Genomic DNA, 15,982 nt, shown 5'->3' with positions numbered 1-15,982 from the left:
CAAATGTCAACAATATACAGTGTGTCGATGTATCTATTTCGTAAACGTCCGATATCATATGCTTTGTCAACCCATGATCGCAGGAGTCAAAATCTAGTATTTTCTTAAATTAGCAATGTTTCTTTCTGAATCTTTGTAATATGGCACATCTTTACTTTTCGTTTTTATAATAAGTATAGTTTTTTTTTCATTGAAAGCTGCTAATTCTATTAGTATGCCATATTGTTTTCTATCAAGGAAGTTATATAACACCTGAAAACATGACGGTTCTAAACACACACACACATATACATTAATCTAAACACGAAAATGCACATTTACTGTGACGATTTCAGAAACTATAATTTCTATTGTGTGTCATCTTTTAATTCAACAATGCGGGAACAGATATTGTTATGTTTTACAGGGGTTTGATCATCTTTTATAAAATCGAAAATAGATCCTAAAACTAATTCACTCACTTGTTTTGCACATTTCGTGGCATGGAACTCTGCACCCGGGATCATCATATCCCAACTCCGATAGAGGACATCCTTAACAAATGAATCACAGACTTTGAACAGCTCGCAGAGCAAACAGGTGATTGATTCCTGCTCAGTTCAGTATTATCTGTTAATGTGATATTTAAAGAAAACACTAACCGTAAACTTCTATTTCACACAGATCAACATAAGCGTATCTACTGTAGTTCTTCGGGTAGGTCTGTAGAGGCAACCTCTCATTGTAATAAGTTACATATCGACCAACCACAGAACAAAGTATATCCACCACTGGAGGTATGGTTGTTATGTTGTATTTTTTATCATGAAAACACAAAACACCTTTTTTGTGATCGGTGGTATTCGAAACAATGATTGAAAATCCAAGAAACCCTTTGCTTAAATAGTTTCCATCTACAAAGTCAACAAGAGCTTTTTATAAGAAATGGGTTTATTATTAAATTTGATCATTAGGAAACAATCGAATTGGTAACGTGATAATACCCCATTCCTTATTGTCCGTTCTAGCGTAAACAATGATGCGTTCAATCCATTGAATCTGTTCTAGATCAACTCGCCACAATGCTAATTCATGACCACTGCCAGTTGAAGTACATTGATATAACCTTAGGTCATTCCTTTTCCCATCGACCACATTAGAACTGGGATATGCAGGATTCAGTGTGTTAAGTTGATAGGTCGGGCGGTTAAGTGCTAGGTTTACTATGAAAGATACATAAGACAAAACAAACAAAAAACCGGCTACGGAACGAAATCATAAATTTTAAATTTACATAACATGCTTTGATATTTAAGGTTAAAATGCAATTTAAAGTGAAGATTTTAATTTGTTTTGGGAAAAACTATTTGTCAGAAAGAAAACATTATACACATATTTTCCCTGTCAATCGAAAACTAAATAGTTAAATCATTCCATTTTGAGAGTTCTTTGGTTGACACAACGACCTTGTCAGGAAATCAATCGTTCACTGACTCGCAAGCTGACTAACATTTTTCATACTAATTGTTAAACTATAACTTTTCATCTAATGCTCACTCTTCGAAGGTACCTGATTCTACGTCTACTCTTTAGAGACCTGTGTTTTTGTATCATTCCTTTGGACATTTGATTTTGAACACTGTTCGTCATTACAAGATGTCATTGAGAAACGGAATCGATGGCTAAAAAGATTGATCAATCATTGCTTCCATTTAGCACACTCATCATCATCATTATACATGTAACAGTTTTTTGTTTTTTTTAAAAAAGCATTGTTGAAATGATTAAGAAATGAAAAACAGATCGAATTTAACGCTTAAGAAAAACGCTAGATTTATATTTACAAAGTTTGAAAAAAAACCGCATATAATAATAGTAGATGATAGTATAGTATAAATATAGTATATATAGTTTAGTATAGGTAAACAAATAGTGCCACGTGTTAAGTAAAAGGTTATACTTAATATTCCGACAAGGTATGTAGAATAAAAAAAGTGATTTTGTGTCAGTTGCACTAAAAAGGGGTACTCATGAATACCATCGGTAGATATATTGGATGGGCGCTGCAATATGTTAAAATTTGGGGTTTAAAAATGCTGAATGATTGCATTTTATTTGCTTTGTTTTTATGTTGAAATTTGTTTAAAATTTGTTAAGTGACGATGCTCAACATCATTCCAATATCTGACATGTAGTCTTAAGTATTCTTCTCATGTTGTACTTACTTCGGCTATATTTTGCACAAGCTTCACCGTGGTATCCGGGTGCACATGCTCCAAGACATTTCCCTGTGTTATAGTTACAATGTCGACAAGAAGGCGGGCAAGGTATGGAACATTTGACCCCAAAGAATCCGAGAGGACATCCTTAATGAAGAAGGATTTAAAGTTATGATGAATAATGCTTTGCCAATAAACAAGTTTTGATTTAAGCAAATGAATTTAAAATTTATTGTTAACAGAAAGGCCGTTGATTTACTTATTTCTTCCTACCTTGTTACTTTTATAAGCCGGTTTCTTTTGTGAATTGAAAATCTGTGAATTCTTTGAGACTATCTCTAATACTTTATTCAAATAATGGACCTAAAATTTGGGCTTTAACACCGAGAAACCGGAAGAAGTACTGTCTTATGTTTTTTGCATTATTAACATCACTGGTTTTTTTCTAAATCACGCTTCGCTAATTAATAATCTATGAAAATTTCTTTACAAAATCCGGAAATCATCTGAGTTTTTTTTTTTTACCGTCTTGCGCATGCGCATTACATTCACGCTAAATCATGGGAGGCTCTTTAGTTTATGTTTCCACAATATCATATTTGCATTGATAAACTCAAAAACGAAATAACAAATAATTGAATGAAGATAAAATGTATTTACATGCAGCCTCATAATGGTTTGTTATGAATAATTTAACTGTTATTTTCAATGCAGCTTCATTAATTTTTCTCAAAATTCGTTTTTGAGCAATTCTTCAAATTGTCACTACATTACGGGTATATGGGAGCAGAGACATAAATAACTTTTTATGTCTCTGATCGGAGGCTTTTTAAATGTGGTGAAGGTCTGTCCCAAGACACAATTATATTTTCTAACTAAGCAGAGTGTAGTGAAATTGATAGCTTTATTGTAGGCCTACGCTTGGTTAAGTAAATGTAAAAAAAAAATATAAACGTTGAGTCGATGTATCTGTCCCAAGACACAATTAGATTTTCTAACTAAGCAGAGTGTAGTGAAATTGACAGCTTTATTGTAGGCCTACGCTTGGTTAAGTAAATGTAAAAAAATATATATACGTTGTGTCGATGTATCTATTTCGTAAATGTCCGATATCATATGTAATGTCAACCCGTGCACGCACAAGTCAAAGTCTAGTTTTGACTGAAAAAAAGAGCATCAGCTAAAAACTTAGGGTCTATTGATTGAAACAATGCTCTATTACAAATGGAAAGTAAAAGTCTCAAAATTGTTCTTGAGTAACAACATTGAAGCATATTTATTTTGAATTGATCTATATTTTGGGAGTTGATTTTACTCAACTCTACTATGCAGTTACTTTGGCAAACCGAAAGTGAAACAGTGTTTGGACTTAAGCACAAATCATCACCGCTGACAAAGTTTAGTTCTTGAAAATAATCGATAAATTTGATGTAATGTGCGATGAAGCATTGTTTTTCGAGGAAACCTATTTATAGATACCTTGAAAATAGTCAGATTTTAAATGTACGAATAATTTTTTTGTAGAGTTATGTATTCCTACGCTGAGTCCAATATAGTCTTCTTCAATCAGACACTCGGCTGTCTCCGTAAATCTCCGACCAGCAGAGAGTCTCTCTTTGATTGTCGGAGATTATCGGAGACAGCCGAGTCAGCTGGTTAAACAACACTAGAGTTAAATATTGCTTGGATCCATACATTAAAAAATCAGTCATTAAAATCAACTCCCGTCAGTACATCAGAACTTTGATTACCAATTACTACTACTTCACACAGATCAAGGTGAGCTGTTGTAGAATAACCTGGTCTTTTGTTGTCATTTCCTTCTCTTGTGTTGTAATATATCACGAAACGGCCTTGTACTTCACACGTTATACTTTTGAAATTAGATATAGTAGATATGCTATTTCCTGAATCATGAAAACATAAATGACCATCCTCTTTGTTGGTTGTATTGGACACGTATACAGAAAACCCCAACAATCTGCTAGCAAAAACACTGTTAGCTGTAAGGTTTAAAAAAAAACAGCACAAGTAAATTACATATATTGAGAATAAAATCAGGTTTTTGTTGCAATTTAGATAGTTGAAATGTTAGCATATCTTTGAAAACTAGTCCATTCTTTAAACAAGAGGCCCAATGGACCACATCGCTCATCTGAGCAACACTGGCTTTATATGGGCGTTCAAAGAATATTGTGCCATGTGGCCTCTCGGTAGATTAACCAAAAAGGAATATCCGAATTTTCACTAATTGTTGCATATACTTAATCTTTGACATTTTTTTACCTTTATGGAATACCCTTTTGTACCGAAAAAACATCATATGCAATATAAATAACTTAATTTTTAATTGGTGTTCACGATTAACTTCCAGTTCTCTTTATTTTACCCCCCCCCCCCCCCATCACTTTATAAAACGATTAAAATAAATGAGAGCATAAGGGTACATTTTCTCTCTCCACTACTTGCTACTTATTATATTTCAAAACATTATATATGTGAAAGAGGAAAATCGTACCTCAATGCATCAGAATGAATGCGCTCAATTCCTCAAATTTAAAACATTGAACAATGTAATTGGCCTTCTCCGTTATAGACAATTGCGATTTAGAAGGCATGAATTCATTTCGTATAACCTTTCATATCCTTACTCACTTGATTGAAGAAAATAAACTTAACTGAAAATTTTGTCATATATGTTAAAGAGCTATAATTCAAATTAATGTATTGGCAGGCACGTGGCTCTTTTGTGCTAAGGCCCATCCATTATTTTCATCTTTATTAAATATCAACAAATGTGTACAAACAAAGATGATTTTCCATTGCAATAATTTTTTAAGAACACCGATAATGCTTTTATCCTCATAACAATAATGTGTCAGACCTATGGAAACGGTTTAAAAGGCATTGTTTTCATTTACTTGTGTTCGAAAAACTATCAAAATTTTGGTAGATTTTATGCAATTCATCGTTGAAGAAGGGGCACCAGAAAGTCATTAAAACATACATGTATCGTCCTTTTAGCAAGATCAACCAAAATTTCAGTGTAAATCGTAGAATCATAAGCAAGATACATAGCTTGGTTTAAGTCATGTTTTTGTTCACATGAGTTTACAACATTCAACCTAAGAACTTTAAACTTGGTATTTCCTATTCAGCATAGCTGCATTTGAAATATAAACAAACTAGAGGATGACCTCAGCTTTGTGTACAAACATATAGTAGCATTGTGCGCAAAGCTCTGTATCTTACTTCTAACTCGAATCTTGACTCTCAAGTTAGTAAAATTATAGGAATTTGTAAACAATTAAAACAAGAGAAAACTGCACTAAAACGAAGAGAAAACTCAATTTATTTTTCATGATATATGTACTTTAGTTATATACTTCTAGCAGCGAGAATAATATCCGTTTTGATTGAAATTGCTGAACATCTTCATAGAACATGTTGCATTAATCAACTATTACGTAGAGATAATACCGAATTACACCCACCACCATAATTTTACCCCCAGGGTGGCCCCACCCTATCCCCTAAAATCATGGTTTGAAAAAAAACTAGAATGAATCAACACTACCTGAGGATGCTTCCACACAAGTTACAGCTTTTCTTGCCAATTGGTTTTTGAGAAGATTTTTTTTTAAGATTTCGCTATGTATTCCTATGTAAAATTCGACCCACCCATTGTGACCGCACCCTACCTCCGGGATCATGGTTTGAACAAATTTGAATCTACACTGAGGATGCCTCCAAACAAGTAACAGATTTTCTGGCCCTAACTGGTTTTTGTTGAGAAGATTTTTCTCTATGTATCCCTATATAAAAATTTCGACCCCCCATTGTGGCCCCACCTTACCCCCAAGGATCGTGATTTAAAAAAATGAATCTACACAACCTGAAGATGCTTCCACAGTTCCAGCTTTTCTGCCTAACTGGTTTTTGAAAAGAAGATTTTAATGATTTTTCTCTATACATGTGTATCTATAAATTTAATTCCCCATTGGGGCTCTATCGTACCCCCCGGGGATCATGCTTAAACCTACACTCCTTGAGGATGGTTCCACACAAGTTACAGCTTTTTTGACTGATTGATTTTTGAGAAGAATATTTTTAAAGATAACTCTCTGTATATTTCACCTCAGGTGAGCTAACAATTATTTATGTCTGTCCTAAATGTACATACACATCAGCAAAATTAATCTCCGTTTAGACTGAATAGACGAGAAAATACTTAAAAATAGCCTAAAACACATTGCAGTAATCAACTATTACGCAAAAACCATACCGTATTACCATTAGAATTTGTATTTTAGTTGTTATGTACCATACCTGTTATTGCATCTTATTTTCCGCAAGTAACAGTCAGCTGTCTTAGTTTCCGATATCTATTTTTGATTGTTACGTAAAAATTACAAAATAGAGGCAATAGTTCCCCTAAGTTGCAAACCGTAATTTATAAAAAAAGAAACAAAAATGAAAACAAGCTAAAACAACCGTCAAAGGTGTAAATATCAACGCATTTGAATATTTATTCTCAATTTACTTCACAAAATCGGCATTAATGTATCTTGCACGTTTCAAATATTTCTTTCGCACGCAAACTGTTCCACAACAACCAAATTTATCTTTGTCAGATTGACCCATTTCATATACGTTCAAAATTGCCGTTTCTTTGTTTCAAGGGGGGTTTTGAGATATGAAATACCGAACCCGAAGTTTAACTGATTGACCCTCATTCTCTCCCTATCTTATTATCATTTCCGTAAATTACTCAAATTAGCCCTTAATTTTTGCAATTTATATTCTCCTTCCCATAAGGATAATTTATGCTACACTACGTTGAATTCGACTCAGTAGTTCTTTAGAAGAAGATTTTTAAAAATGCACACCCCCTTTTTCTACAGTTTCAAGGTTTTCTCAGCTTTGAATAAAGATAGGTCTTTCATTTCTGCAATTTATTTTTGCCTTACCATAAGAATACTTTGTGCTAAATTTGGTTGAAATTGGATAAGCGGTTTTAGAGAAGAAGTTTAATATGCGAAAAATTTACAGACGGACAGACAGACAGACAGACGGACGGACGACGGACAAACTGTGATCAGAAAAGCTCACTTGCGCTTTCAGCTCAGGTGAGCTAAAAATCAAAACAAATTGATTTGATTTTGTTAAAGGCATTTCATCCATCAAAATATGCACTGTATCTTACCAAATGGTGCATTATCCGTTCGATAAGTTATCCATATATATGCTATACTCTTTATGTCTTCGAGGTCTACCATCCATGTGACATCAGTTGGAGATGCCTCAGATGTGCAACTGTCACCAACTAACGAGAAGTTTCCATCTACCGCCTTGTCGGAGGAATATTTCTCAGAGGACTGCCATGTTGGCTTTTTCTTGGCAAGGCTCACTACAATGAATATAATTACTTTAAATGCTAAACACACAATCGACCTGTTTGTGGTTTAGATTAATCATTTGCTCGTTATATAAACGATTGCAAATATCTTTCCTTATATGAAGCTATAGAATAGCGAAAACGTTCAAATCTTTGCAAATAGTTAAAGGATGTCACAATTGATACCCTATCGTTAGACAGTCGCTTTACTGTAATTCACGGGTATTAACTTCTAAATAATATGCCTATTTCAAACGTAAATGTCAGTATTCAAAAGTAATGTTATCTTAAAAAAATATCCCGATAATAACTTTGGTGGTACGTGATCGAATCTTATGCATGAAAGCTTCTTGGCCTTAACAGGATTTCATTACGTAATCAACCAAAGTTTTTCCCGTAAACGTTTAACACCATGCTTTATTTATTTGACAACAGTCCATTATGCTATCATTCTAAGATAAGAAACATTTATGTTTAAACGTTTTAATTTAAAACCATATGATGAGCAACAGCTTGCGGTAAATAACGCACAAAGGAATTCAGTTATGTCTGGAAGAATGGACTTTAATTTATAATATTGTTAAATTTATATCATTTCTTAAAATGTCATGATGACTGCTGCCGTGACAAGGAATGTTTTAGAAAATATTAATATTCTATAGATACGAGAGTTGTTAGTAACTTCGCGGAAAAGTGATTTACGGCAAAATTACTGTGTACTTTGTAGGATCTTTTATTATTTGACTACCAATTGAAAATAAGTATTCAAAAAATCATATGATTTTTAAATTATTTTCCACAAATGCAGCGATTTTTGTTTTGCATTGAATGGATCTTAGGAGCACGCTTCATATTTCCACGAAATCAAGTGACGTCAAACTACTGAGGGCAAATTAAACTTGCACTCTTTTTCAAAGTAAACACCTTTTTAGTTCACACACGTTTCATGCTATTAACACATTTTTAAAACGCATGCTCGCGCTATTATTTTTCAAATGTTTGTATAATGTCTTTTGTGTCAGATCATTGATCATTTAGGTCCAAATATCTCTGTTCACACAGTTTCGACTTAAGATAAGAAATTAAGCGAAATCCATAGGTTTGGTTTTTTTTTTTTTTTTTGGGGGGGGGGGTACTGCAAGAGCTCAAGATATCAGTATTTTCATTTTCAAATCTTCAATTCCAATTGTGTTTCCAGCTGTAAAACTTTGTTATATAAAAAAAAACAACATTTAAGAATCCTTTGGTTTTATTTAATGATTGCCGGGTGCTCCAAAGTGTCCAGTTACGTCAACGTTTTTGACTAATTTTTTAAGCGCTGGTCGTTCATTTTTGGCGCTAAAAAGGGCCAAAAAATCTTAAATTTGATTGAAACATTAAAAAAATAACCTTCATAACTTATTGTGATCTAATATGAACTATTGTTTATTTTTATACGCTTAAACTGTACATTTTTTTTAATAAGGTAAAATGCGTACACAATATAAAACAATTAAAAAATGACATGCTCCGTGAAGCATCTCTTATCCTAATAACTAATCTGTATATTTTTTAAAGGTCATTTTAAATGTACAAATTTTTTCGTATTTTTTGGAAAAACAAGACTGTATCAATTTAAAAAAATGCCAAAATGAATCAATAAAAGATAATTGTTCTTATCCCCATGTGGAAAAGTTTACTTATCTAAATAAATACAATGCATTTTCTTTGAGTTTAATAATTTAACTTCCCTTTTTAGTTGTAGTAGTGTAAAAACCTGGCTACAAAGGTTTTACACCGTAAAATAATTTATATCAGAGGACTATCATAAAGTATACATTACAATTAAATTTGTTAATGCGTTGGGTTTCAATTATCAATCTAAACAAAATACAATAGAAAAAAAAATATGGACATTATTTTCTTATCAATATCATAAAAAACGCATGGAAAGACTTGCAACAAACATGGATTCTTAAAAAAAAGGATTCATACTTTACATAAGGAGAAACAACTTACTTCCCCTCCCTTGAGGAACTATACAACTCCAGAGAAACAAAACAAATATCGTGTACAGCATGGTGTTTGTCTTTCTCAAGCTTATGAACGTTTCTAAAACTAAACTATCTTTTAAGTGTTCCGAATGCCAGACTTATTAATCACAACTCTGCAGAACATGTCAATATTTGTTAAATATCACCTCAGCAATTATGTTGTTTTAGTGTTTTACAACTTGTTTTGATTAAAATTCAACTTACTTAAAAAATAAAAAAAAAACACATGTTGATAAACTGTCGTTAAAAGGGGGAATAAAGTGCAAATACTTCACATTGCCTTGTGCTATATAGAAGAAACAAGACTGCATCAATTTAAAAAAATGCCAAAATAAATCAATAAAAGATAATTGTTCTTATCCCCATGTGGAAAAGTTTACTTATCTAAATAAATACAATTTACTTTCTCTCACTGCAATATAACACGTAATATGTTTATGACTACCTTTATTTATGAAGGTATGTCTGTCTTTAATCTTTTAAAATGAATTATTCAATAGTCTGTTTGCTACTGTGTACTAAACGGTACGCATACTGACCAGACATTTACCGATCTTATTTTGCAAAATAAGAAAATAATTCCTTTGATGAAATGAAATATGTTTTTTATTTACGATAGCACCTTGTTTTGAAATTAAGAATATATTTTTAAGAAAATATAAATTTGAAGTTAATAGACAAATTCATTAGTTATGTACTTTTTTTAAATGTAGGGATGGTTAATGGTTGTTTATGCTGTTAAAAACCCGAATGTATGTTTGTTGGTTTTTTCACAGTATCGTGGATAAACTGTAAATGATCGCGTTTAATATAAGGTATAAGTTGCGTTATTCCTCTTGTATGGCTGAGGGATAACCGTTTTGGCTGTAGGAGGCCGTTTATTGTGTCAAAAGTACAGCAACTTCATGCCAAATTTATCGTTTTACTTAATTGAAATGTGATGTAATTAAAAGAATAAAACAAATATTTAAAAAAACATATATAATCTACGAGACTGTTTGTGTCTCCAATAATATATTTGTTTTTCTAGTTGTGTTTTTCTCAACATATGTTTCAATTTGAGAATACAACTTGATGGCTTTTTATCTCATTATAAGTTCACACCGTCTATATAAATGTACTTTATTTCTTTATGTTAATAGTTATATGTCTCAACTTAAGCAAACTACAGTGCATCGCCATTTTTTTAAACTTTAAATCACCATTGAATTAATGCAAATTTTGTCTAAGGCAGTTAATTTAGTGTATGGACTGAATATATAAAAATTGAAAATTTGAAAAATGCTTCAGAAACTACAAAATATTAAAAAGTAATAAATGTTATAAAAATTATAATATAATATATTATATATTTTCGAAATTACAGAAATCATGAATTTTGACGATTAAGGAAATGTTAAAAAAAAAGACAAAAATAAATCTGTTCACTTGATAACGTTTCTGACATAATAAACCTGTCAAGTATAAGACTCCGATCATGAGGGTTGTACAGAGATAAAACATGATAAACGATGTGCATTAGGGTGCGACACAAATAAACAGGTAAATTAACGAAGCTACTGCTTCAGACACGTGCGTATTTGGATTATGCACACACATGGTACACAGGTCTTAAGAACTAAGAGGGATTTCACACCTCTAGACTGTTGACTGAGTTTGTGTATAATAAACTACTCCTGTATAACCAGATAAAGCGAAAAAAAAAAAAAAACACTGTGCAAAATCAGGCGTTCATAAGCTAACAAATGTGTATAGTCCGTCAAGCAGTTTTAACGAATCAAGAAACTATCAATAAGTAAATAGTGTTAAAACTAAGTGCACTGTGTATTGTTATTTATTTAGTCACTAAGAAAATGACAAAAGTTACAATTCACATATCAAAGTCTTATTATGCTTAGTGTAATCAAACTGTTATTCCCGAAATAAATTGCGTTGATCATTAATTTGGTGGTAATTTCTAAATTAAAATTTTGACAAGGAATGTAAAATAGGAGTATCAGATCCCCCGTGACATTCTACAAAGTATGTAAAAAATACTTAAATATTAGTAAAAATGTCATGGAAAAATTATATGAAAGAATGACAATATTAACAAGATAAACGACAATATGTCTCTTATAACAATATTGCTTTGATTGATCGCTATTTTTCTTCATCGCCTTTAAATTTTCATGCGAAGTACGGAACACAATTGCCTGAATTCAGAAAGCAAACAATTTTCAAAATTTGGCGTTTTCACAGGGATTAAAAATATGGTTTTGAACAACATATTATGTCATCCAGGGTTGATGATAAAGAAATACAGAGATAAAAATAGATAAAATAATGCAATACAACGAACTGTTTACATACGAATTTGTGGTTTTTCATTTAGTGGAATTGACCGCGTGACGTCACAGTTAATCTCGAAACCAGTCGGCTTCATCAAAAAATCCTTTAAGTGTGAAATCGAGTTTTCTCAAAATATCTCGAAAAATACGTATGCGATCGCAGTCAGATATTCAGGAAGATGGTTTTTCACATAGATATCCGTAATTTAAAAAAATGACAGGCACTACACATACCCTTTAAGCGTTGTCAAATTTATTTTTCGGGCAAAAGAACAGAATTAAATCGATATTGTGTCTTTATCACTAGAACATGTCAGTATATTATATCGTAAACAATGACAGGGGATAGCCTGGCCGAGAAATGAAAGCAAATTTTCATACCTTTTATTTGATTAAGCTAACATCTCTCCCAGTATTCTTATGTTTAATTCTCTATAAATCACATCACGTTACTTTATTAGAGTTCTTAGATAAGTTATATTTTGAGTATTTTTAAAATGCTTTCCAATCAAATTCACATGACATTCAACTTATAGTCATGACGTCATCAATGTGTTAATCTACGTTATACTCAATACTAAAACCAATTTTCTGAACACAAAATTGTCTTCAGTATTTTATATTTGTTTTTGGTTTACGTTTCGTTGCTTAGATATTTGAATATGTACATATTAACTAAGATGTGTGATTTTACGGAGTTGCATGTTACTATAGATTCCATATGCTTTCTTAACATCCCTTGCGCTGAAAAATAATTAGAGTAGTGCATTTACCCTCTACCTCTCTAATGAGACACCAGTCCATCGGAGGTAAACTTCCAGTATATGTGATGTCGGAACCCATTTTGAGCTTTGTTGACTAAGACAATGCAAATAGTGTCGTGTGAAAGTGCTTAAGACACAATATGACGTGATCAATGCGGGGTTTGAACCAGCAACGCCCCTGTCTTTGGCTGAAGCCTGTTATCATTTGGTTTTGTCATTACAGATTACATAACAATGATAAGCTGGCGATGAAACAAACCAAAACCGACTATTGTTATCTATACTACTATATTAAAATAATTGACTCGAAATTTTGGGCTGTAATACCAAGAAATTGGAAAAGTACTGTCTTTATACATTTTAAACATCAATGGTACTTGAAGATTACCAATTTGTTTTTATTTTTTCTCAGTGAAGCTTTGCTAATTAATAATCAACAACAATTTCTTTTAAAAATCCGGAAGTCATCTTTTTTTTTTCTTTTATAATCTTGTGCATGCGCATTACATTCACGCTAAACACGAGAGGCGATTTAGTTTATGTCTCCTTAATATCAGATTTGCATTGATAAAATCAGACACAGTATTACAAATACGTGACAATTTTCATTGAAAATGTGTTATATATTCTGATCATCAAAAGTAATACGGGAGATAACTCTAACTCTAACTCATGGCATTTTATATGAAAAGTCCTGAGAGTTCCGAATGTCAAATTGGTGTGTAAATTGGAAGCGAGTAAAAAAAGTTGGTCAACAAGTGTTGCATTCTTCATTTATATGAATTAAATTTTAGATGAAAGCTATTTACAGCCTCAACATGGTTTGTTATGAATATTTTGACTGTTATCAAAGACCTTATATAAGTATATTTTCAACAACTCAAGTGTTTATGAACGGATTTATTCAGTTGGCAGGTAATGTCCACAGTGGTCAAAACTTGTTATAACAATGGGGTAGCCGACAACATGGCATACCCCCTACATCAACATTTTATGCCCTCCCTGCTGGGAAAAGTAGCACGCTGGGTTGACCGCAATCGTGCTACGGACACAATTCAGCACAAAATTTGATAATATATTTGTATTACATAATTTAGATTTTTTTTACTCAAATGTCTTATTAGTCCACATAATATATCTATATACATCAACATCAACCACAACAAACTCACTACATGCTAAAATCAGTCGGATGGTTAAATTGAAGGTGACAATTACGCCCTCTCGACCACTGTGACGTAAGCAGTAACCCAAAGGGAGCTGTCCAGGTCACCATCATCGGACCATTTACCAAGCTATCTGCTGAAAAGAGAAAGCAAAAACCAAACGGCAGCAAACTATTTCAAAACATTAACTCAATAAACTCAGGGTACATGTAGTATGTTCTTAAAATTTGTAAAAAAAAGAATATATACCACAATACATGTAAAACAAGGGTTGGGTTGGGCGGGTATTTAGAAATTATAAAAATATTTTGGGCTCCTTAAATTACCAACCTTTCCTTTCCGCTGCTGTATGAAACAAGAGGCCCAGGGGCCACATCGCTCACCTGAGCAACAATTGCCTTAATTCTGATCAAATTAGCATTACAGTATCAAAATATCTTGACAACTGAGTACAGTAGATCTTGCTAAAAAAATTGAAAATCTGCCAATTTTTATCAACCTCTTATTTTTGGGTAAATACCAAGCCCCTTTTGTTGTTGTACCTGTAAGAAGATTTGTCTCTATTCCTATATACCCCCCCCATTTCATGGCCCCATTTTTCTCTAGGGAATCATGGTTTCATCATACTTAAATCTGCATAACCTTTGCTTTCACACTAAGTACTGAGTTTTGAACCGAATACTTTCCCAGAATAGTTTTAAAGATTTTCTCTTTATATTCCTATGTAAAATTTCAAACCGCCATCACGGTCCCGCCCTACCACTAGGGACTGTGATTTTGCAAACTTGAATTTACACTACCCGAGGATGCCTCTACACAAGTTTAAACCCTTTCTGGCCAAAATTCTTTAAAAAGAAGATTTTTAAAGATTTTCTCTATATATTCCTAAGTAAAAATTCATCCCCCATTGTGGCCTCACCCTACCCCTGGACTATTATTTAAACAAACGTGAATCTATATGATCTGGGGATGCTTCCACTCAAATTTGGGCTTTCCTGGCCTAATAATTTTGAGAAGAAGACTTTTAAAGATTTTCTCTATCTATAAAAATTCATCCCCCATTGTGACCCCGCCCTACCCCCAGGGACCATGATTTGAACAAACTTGAATCTACACTTCCTAAGGATGGTTACATGCCAATTTGAGATTTCTTGGCCAAATATTTTTGAGAAGAAAATTTTTAAAAGATTTTCTCAATATATTCCTATGTAAAACTTGATCTCCCAATTGTGGCCCCATCCTACCCCCGGGGATCATGATTTGAACAAACTTGAATCTACACTACCTGAGGATGCTTCCATTTCAATTTGAGCTTTTCTGGCCTAATAGTTTTTGAGAAGATTTTTAAAGATTTTCTCTATATATTCTTATGTAAAACATGATCCCCCTATTGTGGCCCCACCCTATCCCCGGGGACCATGATTTGAACAAACTTGAATCTACACTACCTGAGGATGCTTCCACTCAAATTTGAGCTTTCCTGGCCTAATAGTTTTTGAGAAGACTTTGGCTCAGGTGAGCTAAAAAAGGTTAAGTTTACAATACAATAAGTTGTTAAAGTTGGTTTCTGGAAGAAGAGACTTTGAAAATTTTCTTAATAAATATTGAAATTTTTTTTAGTTTTTTAATCTTTAGTTTTTAAGATCTGTGTACAAACATAGAATCGTGAGCAAATCTCTGTATCTTGCTTATAATTCGAAGCTTAACACTCAAATATGGTTAGTAAATAGAAATTGTAAACAATTAAAACACAAGAAACATGCACTATAACAAATAAAGAACACAATTTATTTTTTTCGAAATGAATCATATATATACATGTACATGTATATACCTACATATTTCCGACAGCGATATCAAACTCTATTTAAACTGAATAAACTCGAGAAAATGCCGAGCATCTCAACAAAACCTATTGCATTAATATACCATTACGCAAAATATAATGCCGAATTACCGATAGAATGAATTTTATTTCAGTACTTTTTTGATACATCAGATTTTGCTTAATTTGCGCAGGTAAACAGTTAACTGTTTGATTTACCGAAGTCTCTTTTGATTTGATACGTAAAAATCACGAAATACAGACGATA

The 15,982-nt window shown here is 32.6% G+C and overlaps 1 protein-coding gene across 1 annotated transcript; it reads right to left on the bottom strand.

The window, feature by feature from the left end:
• Positions 1 to 453: 453 nt before the first annotated feature.
• Positions 454 to 12,802, bottom strand: LOC117686959 (uncharacterized). Its single transcript, XM_066087535.1, has 7 exons — positions 12,733 to 12,802; positions 7,453 to 7,608; positions 3,950 to 4,201; positions 2,205 to 2,345; positions 984 to 1,202; positions 642 to 893; positions 454 to 533 (listed from the first exon to the last, which is right to left on the bottom strand). The coding sequence occupies exons 1-7, from the start codon at positions 12,800 to 12,802 to the stop codon at positions 454 to 456; spliced, it is 1,170 nt and encodes a 389-aa protein (XP_065943607.1).
• Positions 12,803 to 15,982: the final 3,180 nt, after the last annotated feature.

Source organism: Magallana gigas, chromosome 1 (genome assembly GCF_963853765.1).
Source record: "Magallana gigas chromosome 1, xbMagGiga1.1, whole genome shotgun sequence".
NCBI lineage: Eukaryota > Metazoa > Mollusca > Bivalvia > Ostreida > Ostreidae > Magallana > Magallana gigas.
Note: the sequence above shows the minus strand (reverse complement) of the source record. Positions and strands in the feature narration are given on the sequence as shown.